The sequence below is a fragment of the Lygodium microphyllum genome, chromosome 23 (assembly GCF_053477565.2).
Source record: "Lygodium microphyllum isolate KBCC chromosome 23, Lygodium_microphyllum_v1.1.10, whole genome shotgun sequence".
In the NCBI taxonomy this organism is placed as follows: Eukaryota; Viridiplantae; Streptophyta; class Polypodiopsida; order Schizaeales; family Lygodiaceae; genus Lygodium; species Lygodium microphyllum.
In genome coordinates, this window is record NC_141157.1 from 29,302,737 (window position 1) to 29,327,681 (window position 24,945).

Genomic DNA, 24,945 nt, shown 5'->3' on the forward strand with positions numbered 1-24,945 from the left:
CTATGTTCAATCTTTCCCCTCCCAACCTTCCCATCAATAGTTTGTATGTAGAAAAACCCCATCTCATTCTGGTTGCTACAACTGCTCACAAAAAATCATTTCTTATTGCAGGAGGTTTTTCAAATCAAACTAGAAATATGATGACATCAAACTATGACAAACCAAAAGTTCACAATTTTTGAATGTGAGATTGAAGTGTTGTACATAAGCTTCAAGAAGTAGGAAAGTAAGCAAAAAAGTCAAACTGAAAATCGACAACAGCTTTCAAGGTCACCAGAAGCTGCAGAGACATCACATGCTGAAAATCTACTACAGCTTTCATCATTGCATACGCTGCAGAGTCAGTCATACAACTGCAATCTTTACCCTAATTGTTATCTTTACTCCTTACATCTTTACCCTAATTATTATCCTTACTTCTAGGTGTACTACTCATTCAACTCGTAATTTACAATAAGCATGGCATTTCTAGGGCTCAAAAAAATGTGTTAACCTATGTTTAGACAGGTGTTAAAACTTAGACATCAACTTAGCATACATGATATCTTCTTAGATGGATGGCTTGTTAACTGATTCAAGTATGTTTTGTTCTCAGTACACCCTTCATCATGTGAATACATTGCATGTTTTGACTGGTCAAATTCCTGTTCCCATTGTAAAAACTAAAGATTGTTGAATTGCAAGGCCAGTTCTTCAACTCGAAGTGTAGGTTTACAAAGCATTGCAACAAAATTTGCAAAGTTGGAATAACTTGAAACCAACTTTGACTGAGTGAGTGTAGGTAAGACCAAACTGATATGCAGCTGCAATGCTAGAAATGATGAATTTCAACACTTCAAATTAGCTCAGCATATGGCCTATCCCACTGAAAGATGTAGTAGGCCAAAGCAAAGGTTTGAGAGCTTTTTCCATAAAAGATAAATCAAATGACTGGGAGCAATGACACTTGACACTCACGATTAAAATTTTTGCTATCATCTTTAATTAAATTTAAGCATAACCCTCGCATGGGATTCCACCTTACCAAACCATTGCAGATAGTTATGAACTTCCATGTTCGTAGACGAAGTTGATGGCTCAATATCTTTACTGAATCACTGTCATCACAGCGACTTCAGTACAAGCTGTGAGACAAATCAAAAGAATGAGAGAAAGGTACCTAGCAAAGCTTCAACACGGATCAGACAATTGGAGACAGGTTTGAAAGGGAGGCGTGGTGTAGATTAAAATTTTGGTGGTCAAGCAACTATAGCAATACAGGAATTTCATCATTGAACCTAGTAAATTTCATCATCTGGTATAACAGGTACCAAAAATTTCATAGGATCTTTTTCTGCATCTTTATAGTCTGGCCGCCGTGGAACCTTTTCAGGGACAGGGACCAAAGGAAGAATTGAATCCTTGTCAATCACTCCATCTAAAATTCCATATTCCACAGCCTCTACAGGAGACATGTAGTGGTCTCTGTCAATATCTCTTTCCATTTCTTCATACGTTCGACCAGTAATCTCAGCCAAAATGCGTGTGACATTGGTCTTGTGGTACATGATCTCTTTTGCCTGAATCTCCACATCAATTGCTTGCCCACTTGCACCCCCCATAGGCTGATGCAGCATAATTCGTGCATTTGGCATTGAGAACCGTTTTCCCTTAGACCCTCCTGCAAGAATTATAGCAGCAGTTGATGCTGCAAATCCAAAAGCTATGGTAGAAACAGGAGCCCGGCACAGCTGGATAGCATCGAAAACACCCATAGCAGCACTGCACACCATATATAGGATCTCATTAGAACTGTAACTAGATTGGGTTGTAAATAAAACATAGCTTGTTTTCCAATTCACAATCAAACTTTCCATACACATGCATACAGGTATGGAAGTGCAGAAAAGGTATGGTAGGTTGCCCCTGGCTGAAACATGGCTCTAAATTTTTTTGTAGAAACGTGTAGGAAAATTACGTGACAAATTCTACTACTTGAGGATTTCAAAACACATTTGAAACATAAATAGATGCACAAATCTTTTGAATCATAAATAGATGCACAAAAAATGGGAGACTTTCATCATGATTCATCAGTTGCTAAAACACTCAATGGAAGATTTGTGACGCTTAAAGACAAGTCTAAGAAACCTCCAGCTTTCAAGCATGAAAGCTGAAAACTTCACATAAAAAGCAACTTAGAATGTTGCAAACTTCAGCATGAAGGGCCCCTCAACTTCAGAAGTCAAGCTTCTAGCCTGAGAGTTTCAATAAGCATCTTCTTCCTCTTCCTTGCCCCCATCTCTTCCTCTACGAAGCTGTGGAGAGGCACGATGCACGATCTCAGTAACATCATTCTCATCATCCTCATTGTCATCATCAACATCAGGATTCAGCATCAACTCATTGTTCATAGTAACAGCAGCAACATCTAAAAGGGCAGCTGCAAACTTCAGGATGGAGTCCCCCGCTCACAAAATGTGGAATTTGGATCTTTCAACAGTCACGATTTTGGCCTTTATAGTTTCAGCACACAATGCTCATCTTCTTCCTCTTCCTCTTCCTCATCAAAATCATCATCGTCATCACCACACATCAGCATCAATGTCATCATTAGATACACCCAAGTGCCGGCACCTTGCCTTGCACCAAAAAGGTTAACCGCCATTGAAGTACATTTTGTTTTAGGAAGGTGACTGCTTGCACGCTTTCGAATGCTCCAAAAAATTGCCCCCAAAGTAGGCTACATCAAATTGTTGAAAGAAGGTTTTGCAAATCCTTCAATCTGTCCTGCATACAAATAAAGGTTTCGAATTTGACTGCTCCCCCACCTTCTTTGTAGTCTTTAACTTTACTCAAAGGTGCCCGGTTATGATACAATGGTGGCTCCAAACATGGTGGCCTAGGTGATGCCGTTGTTGCATTTGCATTTAGCATATGCCTAGTAGAGCCTGCCCATTGACCAAACATTCAAGTTTGCATTGTTGTCTACATACCAATGTTACCATGCATGCCAATGTGCATTTCGGGTTGCAATGCCCCATGATAATTCCTTGAACACCTAGCCATAGGTGGCTGAAAACCAGCTGCATAAAGTGATGGAGGAGTCTGGCTGCAAAAACGTAGGTCCCAACGACCCTTGTGATAAAGGAGTGATGCCAAGTGATGGAGGAGGAGCCGCCCTGCAAAAACGTAGGTTCCAACAGCCATTGTGATAGATGAGTGATGAAATCACTAACGTTGGGTGATGAAGACTGCCGCCAGAGGCTAGGATGCCGAAGCCAACCTAGAGATGATGATGCCAAGCAAGGAGGAGGTCTCCACAGTGAAAAACACAAGTGAAGGTGGAGCTTGAAGGAGAAGAATGTTGATACCAAGAAGATGATGGTGACGCCAGATGGAAGATGCTCCAAACACAAGGCCTAATGAAGGAACAAGGCGCCTGAAGCAGAAGAGGAAGGGTGAAGGTAACCATGAGCCACGAACCACAATGTCCTCTTGAAGGGGTGTGAGGGCAGTGGAAGGGACTAGTGAGAGAAGAGAAGGGTGTCTGATGACAGAGAAAGAGGGATGAAGAATGACTGAAGAGTGGTAGGAGTGGTGAAGAATGAATGAAGTGACTACCTATTTATAGGCATAAGCTATCTACGGTGGTGCGTCACTGTGTGGGCACCCACTAAAAAAGTGACCAAAATGTGGATACCGGTCCTTTTTGGGGCTATCATGAAAGCCTAAATGAAGTGGTGTAAACTAAAGAAGTGGTTTCTCAACAGCAAGCGCCTATCACTGTCACTTCATTCTTTATTCTTTCAGTGACATTTAAATAAGGGCAAGTCGGTCACACATTGTGCCTTTTGGAATTCCCACATATTGTATCTCTTGCTCTTGCTCTCTTGTTCCTCCCACCATAGCTCTTGCTTCCACTCGCATGCTTCCACTCAAGGCTTCTCCCTTCAATTGATATCAAAGTATTGGTTTAAGGAGCTTCTCTTCAATTTACTTCAACCCAGATTTGAAAAGCTTTAGCTCTTCATTCATGGCAACCATGGCTTCACCTTCAAATGTATGCATTTGATCTTTCCCTCCTTCCCTACTTGTTCCCTCCTCCTAAGGCTTGCTCTAAGTGTGCATTGAGCCTTGTCCATCAGTGATTGAGCCTTTAAACTAAGCAAGACAACCAGCAACAAGACCAACATAGTCAGTGTGATTAGCACCTACTATGTTGCCCATCTTTCAAGGCTCATGACACTCCTCCAACTCATCAAGTCTCTAGCACTTGGAAATCACTCTTGGCAATCACCGTGAAGCATCCTAGTGTTAGCTAAAAATGCATTACCTTGACTTAAATAGCCCCAAAACACACTTAATTAATGAAGAAACCTTCTTATTTTAAAAAGAAACATGATCCTAAAGGGTTACTATGTCCCACATGTAATACCCTAATTTGGGTGCCCCAAATTTTCTATAAATAGGCATGCAACCCACCTCTCCCTCAATCTCGTTTTTGCAGTTTCAAGGGCCATATCTCTGCTGTCCATATCTTGTTCACATAGAACATCATAGTCAGAGCTTCAACCAATCATCTACTACCATCTGGAGCATCATTCCAACCTTCACCTTCACTCTGCAGCTGTCACCTGGTACCCTGGAGCTATCACCTACAGTCATATTGCTGCGTTTGATACTTATGTCATCATCTAGTGCTGTCACCATCAATCTAGAGTTGCCGCCCTAACATTCTCTCCTCCACAGTCTGCATTTATAATTTTTAACTGCCGCCCTAACTCTCTCTCTCTTCTATATACTACATTTGCATCTATAAACAGTTGCTCAATTTCTCTCTCCTCAGATACCTACGTTTTTAGTATTTCTCTCTCTTGCACTACCGTGTGCATTAGATCTAGCCTTTCTTAGCTACGTTTGCTAGTGATCCACGCATGGAGGTTGCCTTTGCTGCGATTCGGATTCCGTTCGGAGTACAACACACTCTACAGCTCATAACTTTTGCCTTGATCCCAAAGATACGAGAGTTCAAGGTTCAACATTCACAACTTAACGTGTTTGTTACATGAGCACTATATATTCATTATTCATTCACTTCATTATTCATTGTGTTCACTGTCTCTGAGTTACCCTAACCCTAACCCTAACTATATTCTGTGTTTATCACTCTGTGCTTTGTCATACGATTGATTTTGTGTTTTTTGCATTTAGAGCATTTCTTCACACCCATCAGTTGGTTCTTGTGATCCGGCACCTATTGGAGTGGTAATAACCCTCCTATCTACTATATACAATAGTAGACCTACTGTAACACAGACCTATGAAGGATTTTTATCAAAGTTTGAAGCTCTATAAGCTTCTCGTCATACCTATTGGTGCCCAAATCATTGGTAGATGCTTGGAAATGTCTTGAGATGTTTTGTGGCTTGCATTGAGCTCATTTAGCTTAGATTTCAAAGGTTATTTAATTGCTGTAATACAGTGGACAGCAAGCTTTTACAAAAGGAAGTTTTATGCCTATTGCTCCTAGATGTCATTTGGGTGCTTCATATAAATGTATTGATGCTTAGCATTGGTCTGAGCACTCGAATATGCTATGGGATGCTCTTGAGCCTCGATTTTGAGCTTGGTAATGTTCATCTTGGCTATGGTTACATGCCTTTGTTACTTCAGTGGCTTATGCAGTTATTGGGTTTTATGCTACCATCTTATGCTTCATGTATCTTGGATGCTCAAATGGTCATATACTTGATGTTTTGAGCTTGCATTGCTCATTTGGCATCCAGTTCTGTTCCAATGGGAGTTGCTTATGCTACTTGGATACTTTGCATTTGAGTAAAGCTTTGGGTTTATGTAATTATGCTTACTTCACTGAGCCAATGGAACTCGGTTGAGTTATGTCTATGCTCTCTAGATACTATTTGAATGCAATTATTGCCTAGTGGGCTGATTTGATCTATGCTTTGAGCCCGGCACCTACCTCTGTTAGTTTTTTGTCAGTGATGCAAACCTCATATGGCCATGTATTGAGCTCCATTACACTTGCTCAATCAGTCATATATCTGGCCATTTTTTTTCGTTAGTTTGAGACCGACTATATGCATGACAATTATGCCTATTGGATGTATCTCTCTCTGATACATTGAGTTTGACAATTCTCGGTACCGGTTGCATGCTCGATGACTACTAGTGATTTGTGTATATCCCACTTCTTGCAAGATAAACCTGACACTTGTAGCTTGGATTTTATACGTTGATTGCTCACACTTGGCTTTGGGTTTTACTACTTTCATTATTTTTCAACTTATTGTAATTACAAGTTTATGCATCATTTATGAGGGCAGATGCTTTGACTTGACCGTCATTCTTTGACAATTAGTAAACAGCCCTACTCTTTGTAATTTCTCCTCTATTACACACTATCTTGGTTGTGCTTTTGAATTGTTTTTTCTATCATTTACAATAGCCCATTTCTCCTAGAGTATGCTTTCATTTACTCCAATATGGCTAGTGGATCGAATTACACTACTATCTGAAACCAAACTTCCTTTTTGGAGACGGTGATAATTTCCTGATTAAGCATTTAATTACTACGATCAGCAAATAAACATAAATTGAAATGAACAATTTACCTTAATAATCTTAGACAATAGACACCTGGTTTGGCCCCAAAATTGGCACCCCTTTTGGTATTTTTTTAACTTTAATTGCTAATGATTTGAGTACAAGTTGAGATTCCAGAACCTCCTTTAATGGTCCAATAAGCTCCTTGTTGTACATACAATCAGCAAGAAAATTGAGCCAATTGCCCCTTGATTTTTACCCAAGAATTGCACAAATGGAACCATCAACTAGCCAAATGTTGCCCCAATTCACAATGGATGGCCTGACATCTGAAATCCCTGTCAATTATACGGATGTGATTTCAATATACATGCCTTCTCTTGTTGGCACTGGTCCTAAGATGGTTGCAAAACCCTAATTTCTGCAAAAATTTAGGATTTACAACAAAGATCTCTCTAATGTCCACCAAATTTGGTTGAGATCTGCTCGAAACGGCTGAGAAATGCTCAAATCTCTTGAGAATGGATTTGAGAAGGTAAGAGAAAGTCAAGATGAGAGAGAAATCTGATTTTCTTTGCGAGAAAACCCTAAGCATTTAATTGATTTTCAGAAATAAATAATCCTGAAAATTAATTCCAACCCTTCTGACCCTACCCAAAATTAAATGTACCCATCCATAATTAAATTGGCTAGGCCATTTGCAACCTGAAGTGATCCCCAACCTCTATTGACCCTTAGACTAACATCAATTAAATAATTAATGCTAGTCCCTAGTGTCACCATTGACACTTATTGGCCAAATAACCGTCCTAGGGTCAAAATTAACACAACTGACTCCCAAAGTCTAACTAGGATAACTTATCACAACTTTTACCTTTGAAGCCATAACTACCATATGCATCACACATGCTAAACAACCTTGCACATTTGATCAATAACTTAATCAAATATTATCAGCAAGATTAAAGCATCTCAAAATCTCACGTCCCCAAGACAGACCTTTCCCTTGAAATCCCTGCAATCATCCTAGATTGCATTGCATTGTGCCAAAGAAAAAGCATACTACACTGAAATTTCCATGAGGTATCACAATCTCAACATTGCACACTATTATCCAACCATACTACATGCCCCAAACCTTATTGAAAATTTCCAACTAGCATAACCAATCTAGAACTGTTACTAAACACCCATTGGATACATACACAACTCATGTTTCTCAATTGTTCTGACTTCAAAACCACATTAAAGTATATTTTCAGCATAAACCATGGCTGAAACTATCAATGGCATTTAGTAACATGTTGTTGTCCATGGAAAACTGTAAACCATTGAAAACTAAGCATAAACCTAATCAAAGAACTTATCACAAACTGCTACAAATGAGACCCCAAACTGATCACAAACTCATTGCAAAAACTCACCAACGATCAATGCAAAACTAATTCCAAAAGTGACCATAAATGGTTTTCAAACTAATCAAAAACTTAGCTAAAACTAATCAGAATTTTTGTATCAAAATTGAGGAAAATTTCATGTCAAACTAATCATAAGCTGATTCAAAAATATAGTTTCAATGCCCATAAACAATTCTCAAACTGATCAAAAACTAAGTTGAGATTGATCAAAATTTTTGTCTCAAAATTGAGGCAAAATTCATGCCAAACTAATCATAAGCTGATGCAAAAGTATAGTTCCCGTACACGGGTGAAACTCATACCCATCTACATACATCTCACAGTGACTCATACACTAAGTAGTGACCTCCTAGCAAACATACTATCAGCACACTACCTTGGATGCATGCTAAATACATCTGAGATCCACTACATACAAGAGCTGTCCACAACTAGCGAAGTGGAAGTACTACCTCCCCCTTGAGTATCAAGCAATGCTTCGAATCTCTACTCTACTGAACCTAATTGAGCCCGAACTAAAGCCGGCTCTAATTGAAAGGTATCTAGGTTAAGTTGCAACAACTAAGAATGGTCTGCTAAGTCATCCTCTTTCATCCATTTGACATCCATTGGTGAATAATTTAAAAATCTCACCAAGCATCTCCTGAAAACTTTACCTTTGACCTTTCTTTCCTTATGTGTCAAAATCCGCTTGGGTATCAAAATCTCATCCAGCTTCTCAACCTCAAGCTCAATTTCAGTAGATATATCCTTTAGTACATCACCATGAAAAGGCCTTAACAAACTGACATGAAAGGCATTGTATATCTGTCAATGTGGAGGTAGTTTCAGCCGATATGCCACATCGTTGATCTTCTCCAACACCTGGAAGGTCCCATAGTATCTCATACTCAACTTCGGATACAATCATTCTCTTCCTTTTATATTTTTCAGCCTTGACTTTTCAAAATGCAGTAATACATAATCACCCTCTGCAAACTGCAAAGTACGTTTATGATGATCAGCTGTGATCTTTTACTTTTCCTATGATTTAATCTTTGCATAGGTTGCATCCAAGTTTTCCACATAACGGTCAGTCTCAAAGATCTTATCCTTAGTTTGCAAGATAGGTGATACCTTCTTGCCACCCTCAAACATCTCAAATGGAGCTTTGCCAGTGGAACTATGCACTATATTGTTGTAAGCAAACTCAACCAAGAGCAAATACGACTCCCACTGTGTCTTGTGGTTTGAAACATAGCACCTCAAACGATCTAACATTGTGGAATTTGCTTCCTCAGACTGATCATCTGTCTGCGGATGGAAGAATAATGAGAATTTCAACATGGTACCTATATTCTCAAACAACCCCTTCCAAAATAAAATGGTCATCCGAGGGTCTTGATCAATGACAATCAACTTTAACATACCATGATACTTAAAGATGTGTTGCAAAAGCAATCGTGCCATATGATCAACCTTTATTTTCTTCCTCACCGGAATGAAATGGGCTTGTTTGCTGAACCTACAAATGATAGTCAATATCTCATCATTCACTCTAGGTATCCTAGGAAGCACAAAAATAAAGTCCATTGCAATGCTTTGCCAAGACCTAACTCGAATAAGTAAGGGCTGCAAAAAACCCAGCATCTTTTGCCTATCATGCTTTACCTTCTGATATACGATGCATGTTCTGACAAACTGCTCTATATCATGTCTCAAAATTGGCCAATAAAAAAAAATGCTCCACTGCCTTGATCATGGCATTAATACCTATGTATCCTACATATGGAAAAGCATAACTTACAAGGATAACTTTAGGCCTTAACTGCTTAGTGACACACAATCATCCATGTATCATTAGAAATCCATCTCTTAGCACAAAGTGCTCATGCCTCTAATCATTGCAAAGCTGATCATAAACATTAGCAAAGTCCGAATCAGCAGCATATTGCTCTTTCATGGCATCCAACTCAACGTGATAAATAAGGCTGATGGCTGAAATTTAATGCTTACATAGCAGTGCATCAACCACAACATTCTTTTTACCATCAATATATAGAATCTGAAAATGAAACATAGAGAGAAAATCTATTCATCTCATATGCTTCTCTAATAACTTTGTCTACATCAAAAAGTACATCAAAGTCTTATAGTTTGTTTGCACTATAAAATCAGCCCCCAATAATGTTTCCACGTAAACAGTGCATGAATTACAGCCAAGAGCTCTTTCTCATAGACTTACAAATTCTTTTTTGCATCGTGGAGAATTCAGCTCTCATAAGCCATAACTCCGTCATCTTGCATAAAAACAATTCCTATGCTATTACCACATGCATCACACTGAACTGCAAATAACTTCCTTAGATTGGGAATCTGAAGTCATCTTTTCCTTCAACTTTTCAAATGCTGAAATTTCCACTATTGTTCATCTAAATGGCGCATCCTTCTTCTGCAAAGCATACAATGGAGATGTAATTTCAGCAAACCCACATACCTACTTCCTGTAGTAAGAACATAAACCCAAGAAGCTATGGATCTCAAGCACGTTTCTCAAAGGTCGCCATGATTGTATTACCTCAATCTTTGCAGGGTCCATGCGACAAGAATTCACTTTTCTTATCATTGATAACCAACCTATACTTACGCAATTCATTGAACACAATATCCAAGTGTCTTCTGTGCTCTGTCTCATTCTTTGAATAGATAATCATGTTATCAAAGAGAGTGCCCACAAATCCTCTATGTGGCCTAAAAATTTTATCCATCATCCAATCGAAAGTGCAAGAGCATTCGTAAGCCCAAAAAGCACAACAAGAAACTCATACAACCCAAAAGATATCCTGAACATCTTAGATACATCTTCCAATCTAATGCATATTTAATGATACCCACTTTTCAAATTTATACAGCTAAATATAGCTACCCTTACAATCTATCCATAACATCATCGATCCAAGGAATCGAAAAGCGATTATTTATCATGATCTTGTTCAGAGTGCGATAATCAATGCACGTACGCCATGAACCATCCTTTTTTTGCACCAAAAGCACTGGAGAACAAAAAGGAGATGAGCTAGACTAAATCGATCCTTTTTCTAATAGCTCATTAACCTGACTCATAATGTCCTACTGTCGGGCTGCACTGACATTGTAGAGCGGCTTGTTAGGTGGGCTACTTTCAAAATAAGATAATGCCATGATCTTCTGGCCGTTCAAGCAATAACTGGCCTGGAAGTGACTGAGAGAAGCGTTCAACATACACTTTAAGAAACGACATGTGATTTTTCTCTAACTTAGACATATTCCCAACGTTCTCACTATCATCTTTATCCCTAGTAAAAACCAAGTGCATTGAAAGATGATTGTTCAGTACTTTGAAAATCGCAACTGCAGATACAATAAGGACAGATTCACCTTTTAACTTTACATCAAGTATGAGTGCCTTTTCCTTATGCTAAATAGTGATCTTTTTGACATGAGAATCAATCACTGCATCCATACGGTGACACCACAGCATACTAAGCAATACATCATAACCCTCAAGTGGAGCAATAAAGAACTCTTCGATGTCCACATATCCCTGAATATGCAACCGAAGCTTTCGAATGAGTGGTTGACAAGCTCTGCATGGCCTTTACATGCCATTCCAACTTTTTCCATGGGTCCCATCTCATCCTCTTTGATGCCTAGACGGACTACCATATCAACAGAGATGAAGTTGACACGTGCATCATTAACAAAGAAAATCAATGTATGCTGATTCCTAATTTTGCCCCATGCTCTTCACAACTCAGTAGCATCATCATTGGGCTAATCACTAACAACATTAGGCACCAATCTCACTGATATTTTTGGTTTCTTTCCTTTAGAATCTCCCTGATTTTCTGATGTTCCAACTTGCCACCTATTGGGGCAACCCCTTGCAATGTCTCCTTCCTATTCACAAATAAAACATTTATTTGCAACTATCAATTCCCTACGTTGTGCCAATGTTTTCAAACCCTTTTTTAGCTGTTTTGACCTTTTTTAGGCTAATTTTCAAATATGACCCTTTTCTCAACCTTAAACAACTTTTTATTCGGCTCCTCCCCACATTCTAGGAAGCCCAAATCCTTCCCACGCAACAAAGCATCAATTGTAACAGCAATCTCTATGAGCTGAGACATGCTAGATACAGTGGATTTAATGCAAAAATCCTTGATTCCTTTGGACATCCCATAAATATATTTTTCCACTTGCTCATAAAGGGGTGCAAGGCAATAAGAAGTAATAGGCAGCAATGCATCCCAAAACTTCTTATTATATTACTCCAAATTCTTGCATTCCTTAGCATTCAGCTTATTCCAAGTTGTCATAATGTCCACCTCAAAGGTACTTGTCAACCAATTCGATGCAAACATTTGCTTGAATTGTACCCACATTCACGGTACTCTACCTTGCATTAAAAGAGTGGACCACCATTGCAATGCATTTCCTTTCAAGAAAGTGGTTGCTTTTCAAATCTTTGAGGACTTAGTAAAATTCCCCCTTAAATAGGCAGCATCAAACTACTGAATGAAAGCCAAATCTTTCAGTCTATATTATACACTACTGAAGGACTCAAACTTCGTTATTTTTCCACCCTCATTATAGTTATCATACACTGGCTATTGCTAAAACGGCGCATTCGCTGAATTTACGTCAAAATCACACACATGGAGCATTTGCATAACCGGCACTCATTCCTTGAGCCCCAAGCATCAAACCAATGCTGTCATACATAGGGTTTTGCACATTTCCAGTCATACTTGAATACATTGGGCCTTGCACACCGTGCATTGATTGTTGCATACTATAGGGATTTGTGCCATACATTCCCGTATGTGGTCCATGTCCAACCATAGCATGAAAAATCGTTCGTGCTTCCACCAAAGTATCCTAGCTGCCCCATCATAGCATGCATGCCCAGCTCTCCAAAATCCATTGTTCCTTGCCCCATAGGTACCAACTATTTTGTTTCATTAGCATCTTTAGGCACTTCAAATGAAGGCTTTGGCATTACCTTTGTTGCACCTTGTTGTCCCAAAGGTGTAGAAGATGTCTTCTTCTTCTTACCTTTGCTGTCCTTCTTCGGAGCATTCGAGAATCGGGTAAACTGAGAATCCTTTGCTAAATCAGCAAAGAGATATGCTATTGTCCTCATCCGATTCTTAAACTAGTCATCAAATTCCTCCTCACTTTGCTGGTCATCAGTCTCATTATGCCTTGAAGGCCCTACATCTTGCCTAGCAGCAACATTTTCAATTCATTGTCCATGGTCTGAGCCTAGGCATGGCATTTTCTTCATTCCCATGTGAATGTTCATAAGCATCGTCATTGCTTGATTGCATCTCACTATATGAAGACATATTGCTGTAATTTCTCAACTCATAACAAAAATCAGCACTAGAACAAAGCTTTGGCTTGCAATCAAGTGCCTCGGGCCCACCAAATCGAGGGGTTGAGTGGTATCCCAGCAATGAAACCATGAAACCAACCTTCCTTCTTGGAGAGAGTGGTAATTCCTTGATTAAGCACTTAATTAATGCAATCAAAAAATAAAGATAAATTGAAATGCACAATTTACCTTAATAATCTAGGACAATAGACAACTGATTGGCCCTAAAACCGACGCCCCTTTCAACATTTTTTAAACTAATTGCTAATGGATTGAGTGCAAGTTGAGATTCCACAATCTCCTTTAATGATCCCAAAAGCCCCTTACTGTACATACAATCAGCAAGCAGTTTGGGCCAATCTGATTTTCACCCAAGAATTGCATAAATGGAACCACCAACTAGCCAAATGTTGCCCCATTTCAAAATGGATGGCCTAGCATCTAAAATTCAGTCAATTCTACGAATGTCAAGTGAGATTTCAATGTGCGATGCCTTCTCTTGTTGGAATGGGTCTCAAGGTGGCTACTAAACCCTAATTTTTGCATAAATTTAAGATTTGCTGTCCACAAAATTTGGTTGAGATCTGCTCATAACAACTGAGAAATGCTGAGATCTCTTGAGAATAGACTGGAGAAGATGAGAGAAAGCCAAGATGAGAGAGAAATCTTATTTTCTTCACGAGAAAACCCTAAATTCTGCCTGTTGCCTACTCTAGCCTGCATTTAATGCAATCATCTATTGACAAACACCTCCAACAATGATGTTGCCAGCCCTTGGAAGGTGACTCCTTGCTGTCCCCTGCTTGCTAAGGCCCCCAAATGGCTGTCTTCTGCAGCAAATTGTTGTTTTCTAATTGAAAAAATGGACCAACAACTCTCTCTTTTTTTCGTAAACTCTCTCTCTCTCTCTCTCTCTCTCTCTCTCTCTCCAAAAGCTGTAAAACTAATTAAATGGCTGATACCTAGCCATAGTATCCCAAAACCGCGTTTCGAGGCTGCCGAAACGGACCAACCGTTTCAGACCATAACAAAAACAGCAAACTGGCATTTTAACATCCTGCAGTTCAAAACGGGCAGCAGCCCACAAGTTGTCCAAGGAGAAAACATACTTGGCATTCTTCATTCAGGGCGATTGTCTCAAATCTCCTACAGGCCGCACTCTCGCTCTCAATTCTCCTCCTCCTCCTCGTTTTCTTCTTCTTCTTCCCATTACCTAATCATGGCACCGGATCCATATTGGAGGCACGTCACTCTGGATCAAAAAAGTGGCGGTGCAACTATTGTGGACTAGAGAAATCGAGGAGTGTAACGCACGTGAAAGACCACTTGGCATGCATTCCCAACAAGGACATTGGGCCTTGCACAAATGTGCCGGCAGAAGTAACAGTAAGTCTCCATCTTTGGCACCGAAAACGTATGGGTATTGAGCTAAAAGAGGATGAATCCTCTCATTCAACACCACATTGGGCTAAAAAGCACAAGTGGGGCAAGGAGAGAATAGTGGGCCTAGTGGCACTAGCCAAATTGGAGGTGCTAGTGGCCCATCAAAAAGAAGTGCATCCATAGCCATATTGGGTCCAAGTGCAAAAAGGACCCCGTTGCCATCTTCTAGTGGTGGTAGGCAAAAGGGCCCCTTGCATGGTGCAAGTGTCCATGCAAGACTTCAGAGACAAACAATTGTGGAGGCAACTAGGAAGTTCACACGCTTATTTATTCGGTGTGCTAGCCACTTCAACGTGGCCACTACACATCGATGAAAGAAGACAATCAAAGCAATGAACCGCATAGGGTGTGAGTAGAAACGTTCATCCACAGATGCATTATGCACACAGGAGCTTCAAAAGGAGAAAGCATCCATAGAGGCTCAATTAAAGCCCTTGAAGAGACATGGGCAAAATATGGATGCACAATATTATGTGATGGATGGTCAAATATGCACCGAATGAATGTTTACAATGTTTTGGTGTCTTCATGCAAAGGCACCATGTTCATTAAGGCCATCAATGCCTCTGCCTCAAGTCTTACAATCATAGGAGTTTTCATTGGGAGCACATACGACAAGTCATCACGGACGTAGGAGTCCAAAATCTAGTACACCTCGTGATAAATAATGGAAGCAATTGTGTGTCTATGAGACATATGCTTGTGGAGGAGTCTCCTAGCATAGTACACTAGATTTGCTTATATGTTTATTGTATTGGAGAGGTTGATACGGGTCCATCCAAATTTAATACAGACCATTGCATGTCGGGAATGGCTCATATGGAGTAAGAGAGAGTCTCCAAAGGCTTTTGCTTTTAGGCGCAATATTTTAAATGAGAGTTGGTGGGTTGAGGCAAAGGCATTAGTGAAAAGTCTCAATCCTATTTACACTGTATTGCGCATCACTTATATGGAGGGGAGTACTTTAGGCCTTCTATATGAGTATATGGATAAAATTAGCAAGGCTTTGCTTTGCAACAACCTTTTGCTCCAAGACAAGTAAGTTCTTGTTTAAATTTTACACATATAATTATTTAGTGTTAATGACTCCTTGATGATTGATCATTATTCTAACTTCTAAGTTTTTAACTTATTTTATCTATGATCCATAATCCTTCGCTCTAAAGGGTTGATGAGATTCGTGCACAGTGGAAAGCATGATGGGATTGGTTCCATAAAACCAATCCATGCTATCACAGATATCTTGCATCTCCTTTGGCACAGCAAGGAGCAGTATACTAATGAGGAGTTACAGGAGGGCTTCATGGAGTACATAAGGCACCTCACAAGGGATGATATATATATGATGAGGAGAATAGAGGATGATTTGTTGACATTCCGCAATCATTCTCTTCATTTTGATTGACGTATAGCTAGGCCTTAGGAGACACAGCTTCAACTTGTCTCTTGGTGGGAGAAATACGGCAATTGTGCTCGTACTTTGATATGTGACTAGTAACTTTCATATTTTGAATTTTGATAATCTAATGTATTATGCAATCTAGGTAACAAGTTCTATAATCTATTGCTCACTTAAATGTTGATTTTGTAGCTTACATGTTAGCAATTGCCAATCACTTAGCCTCAACTCTCTTAAATTTGAATAGAAACACATTGTCATTCGTGTCCTCTCGCAAGATTGTAGTTCAATGTTTGCTCAGAGAAACTGCAGCGCATGGGCCCCCTTCCACACCAAAAAGAGAAACAAGCTCACAACTACTCAGCTGGAGCATTTAGTATTTTGCCATTACAATCTCCACCTTCTTGAGATGATTGCTCTATCCATTGAGCCTTCACATGTAAACTGGTAATTATTAGTATTATGTATAATTAACTTTTTAACCTTGACACTTGACATTGCTTGAAAGTTGGATTGTAAAGTGTGATATGGATGAACATTAAACATATTGAATATTCTCTCATATCATATATCTTTGTCTTGTTCACCTTTACAAGTGAATGTTAACAAGATTGATATAGAGAATGTGCGTGACATCCTAAAGATACCACAAGAGGAGCGGCATATCTACTTTGTACTCTATAAGGAGCTATCGACACTGATATATGAGACCCGTGCACAAAGGAGGGTTGGAGCCACGAGAGCGAGGGCCACACGTGGTCGTGCATCATAGGCAGAGTTTGAGCCAAAGTAGTCTGAGGCCGAGGCTGAGACTGCTTCATCAACTTCTCGATCAGGATTTCCAGAGTCGAACGAGGGGACGGTACACAGATCCTTAGAGTTCGGATGAATCATGACTCATGATATACAAGAGTCAGTTTAGCATTGCAAACTACAGTTACCAGTTGTTCATTGATGTTAATACTTATTATTCAGTAGTTACTAGAGTCTAGAGACTAGTACATAGTGCTCAATGCTCACTAAACTTTGGAGTTTTAACAGATTATTTGCATGACATAGTTATATGTATCGTTATATCTTGATTTAACTTATTATGCATCTTGATTCTTATTCAATTGTTCTTGATGTCAATCTCCACTGTTCTTGATATTAGTCTTTACTACTCTTTAGATCATCGATGATTCATGAGTCATAAATTATAATTCATTTTGTTGTCTTAAGTTTTGAAATTTGAGTCTTAATTGTGTTAAACTGTCTTAAGTTTCAACCATTAAGTCTTGACTCCTGAATCATCACTCGTAAGTCGTGACATGTACAATGAATCATGATTTTAATCATATGACATAAAGACTCAAAGTTTTATATAAAATTTCAATACATGTTGTTGTAGGTCTTGATATATTTACATACCCAAATTTCCAAAATTTGACCGAAACTCTAAAACTCTCGTTTTTTCCATGTCCATTTTCCTCGTTTCCAAAACTTCCATGTATTATATACCCTACCCCCAAAAACGTTTTATCAGTTTACATGGGTATTTTTACCAAGTAGCAATCTTCTAAACCCATTTTTCAGCATTAACCAATCATTTAATTAATTTTCAAAATTAAATTATCTTGAAAATTAATTCCAACCCTTTTAACCCTACCCAAAATTAAATATGCCAATCCATAATTAAATTGACTGAGCCATTTGCAAACTAGAGTAATCCCCAACCTCTATTGACCCTTAGATTGGCATTAATTAATTAACTAATACTAGTCCCTAGTGTCACCACTAACACTTATTAGCCAAATAACTGTCCTAGGGTCAAAATTGACACCAACTGAACCCCAAAGTCCAGCTGACATAACTTATCACAACTTTTGCCTTTTACACCCACTGCATCCTTGGGGTCCTTGGCCTGTTACCATGAAATAATAGCCATGTGCATCACATGTGCTAAACAACCTTGCACATTTGATTAATAACTTAATCAAATGTTATCAGTAAGATTAAAGCATCTCAAAATTTAATATCCCCATGACATGATCTTTAACATTGACAAGTTGGATGGCACCAACTACAACTATTGGAAGGCACAAATTTGACAAGTTTTAGTGCAAATGTCATAAGGACATGTATTTTTGACACCTCAATTATTATGTGGATTAATTTTTAATCGCATGGTTAAGTAAATGTTACACATGTCAAGTGTAACTAGAGTTAGAATACATTTACAAGCTCGAGACCAGAGGAAATCACAGGATATCAAAGACAAAAGTTTCTATAAGTTATGATGCACAAGTACTTGGTGATATCTGGTGCCAATTGTGCCCTAGGTCATTCATTTAGTCATAAGTGTCAATTTTTGGGTGACACTAGAGAAATGGCATTTAATAGTATCTAACGTCAATCCAATCATCAAAGATGACATAGAGACACTCAAAAATCAAAGTTGCCAAGCGAATTTAATTATTAGTCAATCAAATTATTTTTTTGAACACTGAAATAATTATTAAATTAATTTTTTATATTTAAATATTAAAAATAATTAATATTTAATCATGGATAATGCTGAAAAAACCATTTGACAAGGCTGCCACTTGTCAAAAATACCCATGCAAGACTGAAAAACGTCTTTAGAGACTGAAGAGAGGCATTTTAGTGTATTTAACTTGCAAGAGAGAGAGAAAGAGAGAGGAGATATTGATGGTCTGATTTGCAACCGTTGAAGGACCTTTTAAGGTAGCCAAGAGCAAGAAAAGGCCAATCTGCAGCAGCAAACAATAGCACCTACAGGTTGTTGAGATAGAGCAACAATAATAAACGATTGATTCTATTCACTATTTCACAAAGAAAGTCTAAATTTTCTCTCTCCTTAGCATTCTCTCTCATCTCCTAGCCTTTCTATAGCCTTGCTCCGAAGATTACAGCATTGAGATCACCAGAGGCTAAGAAATTTCAGATTTCTCTGCTATAAACCCTAATCTGCCAACAAAAATTAGGGTTTAGTAGCAACCTTAAGAAACGTGATAAATTGAAAGCTCCAAGACTTGGATTCAACAAGACTGAAGCTGTTTTCAATCAAATTCAAATGGAAGGATTAGCAAATCAATGAATTTGGGGCACTTTCTATCTCCATCAAAGCGAATGAATACCAATTGACTATCCGAATCAAGGGCAAATTGGATTGAAAACTTGCTGTTCATTTTGGACAACAAGAAAAGTTGGAATACCAAAAGCGATTGAAAAATCCCCATTATACATCATCTTTTTCTTCAATTAAGTTAAAGAAATACCCAAAGGGGTACTAGTTTTGGGGCGAATAAGATGTTCATTATCCAAGATTGTGAGTTGCTTTGCATTTCTTAGTTTTGTAATAAATGTTGCTACTATAACTAAGTTATAATCAGGGAGTTACCACCCATCCACGAAAGGAAAGTTGATTTCAAAAAAAATTGCAGATTAAGTCATTGAGACATGAGAGTGTCAAGCCTGACGCATTGATGCAGAGGATTGGGCTGAATGAAACCAGCCTTCCTTCTTGGAATGGGTGGTGATAACCTGATTTAAGAGTTAATTACAACAATAAATAAATGCACATAAAATGAAATACACACTTTATCATAACATTCTTGGATAGTAGACACCCTGTTGGCCCCAAAATTGACGCCCCTTGCGGTATGTCTTTAACTTTCATTCAATTGAAAGGAGTACAACTTAAGATTCTTCAATCTCCTCCTGCTAACCAATTGCTCTTGCTATCATAAATGACCAGCAAGCTTTTGGATCATTTGCCCCTTGATTCACCCAGGACTTCTTTTCCAATTTGACCCTTGGCTGGCCAAATGCTGCCCCAAATCAATTCGGGATGGGCTGGCTCCTAAAATCCCTTGATAATCTTCAATTATCAGCTGTTGATTTCAATCCCTTTAGCCTTCAATCTCTGGCACAGATCCCAAGATGGCTGCTAAACCCTAATTTCTGCTGTAAATTAGGGTTTACTGCAGAAATTACAAATCAACCCACCAAAAATGGCTGAGATCTCCTCCAAATGGCTGAGAATTACTGAGAATGGCTGAGCTTAGGCTGAAGGAGATGAGAGAATGCTGTAGAGAGAGAAAATTCTAAGATTTGTCGCGAAGAACTGATCAAAATCAGTTAATGCCCTGTTGTATCAACCCCAAACAAATACACCAACAACAATAGGAGCATCAGAGGCTGTGATTTCGGGAGAAAGTGCATCAACAACAATTGCCAACTTCCCAAGGTCAAGAATATGCAATCTCCATCACCAAAATGGTCTCCAATGGCTTGGAAATGGCCCCAAAAGCTGGCAGCAACACTCCAACACCTCTTCCCAGCAGTTCCAAAATGAAAAAAACGAGATTTCCCTCTCCCTCCAACCCTATTTAGCCTTTCCCCCACTTGCATGAGAAAGTTTTGCCAAGTGACAGCTTTCTTAATCCATTTTCAGCAATTTCCAATCATTTAATTAATTTTCAAAATTAAGTAATTCTGAAAATTAATTCAGCCCTTAATCCATGCCCAGAAAATTGACCTTGCCCATCCAAAAATTAATTGGCTAGACCATTTGCAACCCAAAGTGGTCCCATGCATTAATTGACCCTTGGACAAGCATTAATCCATAAATTAATGCCTAGTCCCTAGTGTCACCACTGACACTTAATGGCTAATTAATGGTCCTAGGGACAAACTGACACCAAAATTCACCTAGAATGTAACAAGTGTAACTTGTTACAACTTTTGCCTTTGACACCCATCTTTTTCACAGGCTCCTTCGGCCTTCAACTGTGAAAAAGTAGCTTGCACCTCACATGTGCAACACATGTGCATCTTTTAATTGCACATTTGATTAATCCTTTAATCAAATATCAATTAAACATAAGCAAAGCATCAAATTTTCACGTCCTCATAACACTGAACTAGATGAGTTATATAAACCTACAATCATTTTGTCACTCTCTAAGCAAGGCTATTATAATGTTATCTCTGACAGGCAAACCACTTGGCAATTATAGGATAAGATTCATAATATCTATAATAAGCAAAGAACTGCCTCTCAAATGTATTGGCTGAAGCAACTCATGGACCTTTTGTATGCAGAGGGGGAGTTCCATGTCTAGCAACTTAAATAAGTTTCACTTTATTTTCAACCACTTATCTTCACAGAGGACTTGAATTTAAGGACAATCTTTCTTTCTTGTTCTAACTAGTTACAATGCATGAGCCATAGGATACATTCTGTAATACTATGTGTGCAAATATGCTTGCTAATGGGCTAAAATTGCAAGATGTAGAGGGTGCGCTCTTGAATGAAGAGGTTAACAGAAAGAATATAGATACTTCCCACACCTCTCATGCTTTGACAATCAGAGGCAATAATGGTAGGAGTAGCAATGACCACCATGGGAGAGACTCTCAAAAGTCTCATTTCCAGTTATGTGGACAATCTCGCTATCACAAGAATGTGAAATTTTAAGATGCTCTAATCTTGCCAATAACATTTAATTAAGATATTAATTAAATATGCAAGGTTGTTTAGCATATATGATGCACATGACAGTCGCATTCAAGATTATTTAATTCTGAAAATTAATTAAATGGCTAGATAATGTTGAAAAATGGATTTAGAAGATTGCCACTAGGTAAAAATACCCATGCAATTTGTAAAAAAGTTTTTGGGGGCTAAGCCTTAGCCGTCAGTCAATTTACAACTTGGGGGGAGAGAGAGAGAGAGAGAGAGAGAGAGGCCACACCAAGGGGGGAACAACCATCTAAGGGTCTCATCAAGAAAAGGGCAGCAAGGAGACACCTTCCAAGGGCTAGCAACAACATTGTAGATCACATGACAACATTTTGCAAGTGCTTGGCAATAGGTGACTGCATAAAATGCAAGTTGGAGCAGGCAGCAGGCAGATTTAGGATTTTCTCACGAAGAAAATCAGATCTCTCTCTCATCTTGGCTTTCTCTCACCTTCTCCAACCCACTCTCAAGAGATCTCAACATTTCTTAGCCATTTTGAGCTGATCCCAGCCCAATTCAGTGGACAGCAAAGGGATCTCTGCTGTAAACCCTAAATTTCTGCAGAAATTGGGGTTTAACAGCCACCTCAAAACTTGTGCCAATAGGATAAGTCATCATCTTGATCCATGGTTGCTGGTTTCACTCCTTTTGTCTTTATGGGCTTCACCTATTTCTTCTGCAACAAGACATTATAGCACTACGTCTACCATATAGCAATGTTATGTGCACCCTCAAGCTTCTTAATGTGCAAAAGATTGCTTCTACCATATAGCAAAGTTGTTTGTACCCTCAAGCTTCTTAATGTGCAAAGATTGCTGCTATTACTACTGCCAGCCATGATTTACAGCTCAAAAGTGACTCAAAAGTCAACAAATGTAAGCCCAACTATCACACAAATGACCAAGGTACAAAACAAGTACCAACCAGCAACAAAAAACCAAGTAATTGCAAAAATTTCAGAACTCCAAATCAATTTTCAGGGACACAAAATGTGTGCTACAGCACACCACAAGTAATTGCAGCTGTGCCATGGGCTATTACATCACTTGTATGAGAAAGCCCCAGATTTTAGCTGCAATTTCTACTCCATGGGCACAAATTTGACTCACTATCAAAAGCCCCATAATTTCTCTGCTCAAATTGCATCAAACATAACTCCCAAGTAGATTTCACAATCCAATTTTGCCAAAATTTCACAAATTTTGCAAAAGCCCCAAATTTGCCTAGGGTCCAATGTACTCAATTTGCATAGAAATTGTGCTGCAAGTGCATGTCAATACCAAATTTGACACAAATTTTGCAAAAGCCCCAAATTACGCGGGGTCTGTCAAAATTTCAAGAGAACGTACTTGTCACTGTGCAATTTTCACAAATACAATCAAAAGCCTCAATTTCTAACACCCGAATGTGTTCAAATTTTACAAATTTTAGTCAGCCGAGTAAAATCTTCGAGCATGCATGAGAAGCCCCAAATTTCAGGAGTAAATGTATGCACAATCACTAAGATTTGTCAATTTATGCATATCCATGCATGACAGCCCGTAAAATTTACCAAAGGATAAACTTTTTGAAAAAAAAGGTGATTATTTTCAAGAACAAAAACGTGGACTGCCTAAATGTTGCATGCGACCTGTGTCTTGCCTAGGAACTGCCACCGTGACCTGCACCAAACTACAATAGTGTGTTGACCTGCGACTACACTTGAGACTTGCGCCTAGTCTACATGTCTTGCGTGACCTGTAGACTAATCCAAACTAAGGCGACTTGTTGCTCTCTTGTGTGGGAGGAGCTAACATGGCTCGAGCGAACTTCGGGAAGAGCACTCGCAATGACCGACACTTTGATACCAATTTGAAGAGCCCGATACGCAATGGAGATGCGACGGTCAGCAATGGCAATGGCAAAGAGAAAAAAACATGAGCAACAGTAGAGAGTAGACAATGAGAAAGATGCACAATGTGTGGGTATAATAGAGTGTACCTCCTTCAGGTTTTTGAGATACATATATGTCAAGTATAGGTGCTAAGGGTCATTCACACCCATGCACATGTAAAAGGCATAATGGCCCTTTATCCCTAACATTCCTCTCTCATGTACCAATGTTTTTAGTCTCTCTTTCCTGCACTACCATATGCATCAAATCCAGCCTTCCCTGGTTGCGTTTTGTTGAAAAATGATAACCAACTATGGAGGAGAGAGAAGAGAGACAATGAGAGTGTGCTGAGGAAAAAGAGTAGAGTGTACTTTGCTGAGCTGAAAGAATGAAATTGAAAGGTACAAGATAGGTCTAAGATAGACCTAGACCTAATTCAACTAGAGTTAACTGACTCTAACTCTAACTCTAAGAGTGGTGACACAACTTATAACTTTAGTTGTGTTCACACTGAGAACTGAAAAAAAACTAAAGACTAAAACATTGGACCACTGCCCATAGAATTGGCAAATTCTAACACCCCCCTATAGTGCCAATGTGGTAAAGTACAGGAATGATGCACCTCAATATGTTTCGTGCGAGCATGAAACATAAGATTTCATGCCATTGCAATAGCACTTTGGGTGTAGGACCCTCCAATGGTAAATGTAGATCAGCTAACAATCTATTCAACCATACACATTCCACTGTTGCTATGAAGGTTGCCTTGTACTCAACCTCACAAGACAAGGTAGCCATTGTAGGTTGTTTCTTGCTTAGCCATGAAATTCATGAACCGCCCAGAAAGAAACAATGTCCACTAGTAGATTGCCTAGTGTCTACATCACCAACCCAATCTGAATCACTGTAAGCCTATAATTGCAAGTTTTCCCCCCTAGAATAATAAAAATGCATGTGACTGAGTACCTTGCAAGTATTTGAAGATCCACTTAACAGCTTGCCAATGTATAGTCCATGGGCTATGTATATACCTGCTACTGCATACTGAATGTCAGGGCATGTGTTGCAAATATAAATAAGACGGCCAATAACCTGGCTACAAATTGCAACATTAGATATCTCTTAACCATCATGCATAGACAGCTTTAAGCCTAGCTCCATACAAGTGCACATAGGTTTGCAATCTTACATATTAAAACTATGTAACACCTTATCTACATACTATGGGTGTGACAACATGATACCATGCTGATTTTGGGTGAATTGAATCCCCAAATAATAGTATAGAAAACCCATATCTGACATACCAAATGCATGTTTTAATTCAGCCTTGAAATC

General features: G+C 38.9%; 1 protein-coding gene across 1 annotated transcript in view; it reads right to left on the reverse strand.

Annotated features, from left to right (window-relative positions):
• Positions 1-1,199: 1,199 nt before the first annotated feature.
• The window catches only part of CLPP4 (CLP protease P4), a 33,547-nt gene continuing 9,801 nt past the window's right edge, over positions 1,200-24,945 (reverse strand). Inside the window, exon 2 of the mRNA XM_087664502.1 lies at positions 1,200-1,761. Within this exon, the coding sequence (XP_087520628.1) occupies positions 1,278-1,761 (484 nt within the window). The 3' untranslated portion in view covers positions 1,200-1,277. The remainder of the gene's footprint in view (positions 1,762-24,945) is intronic.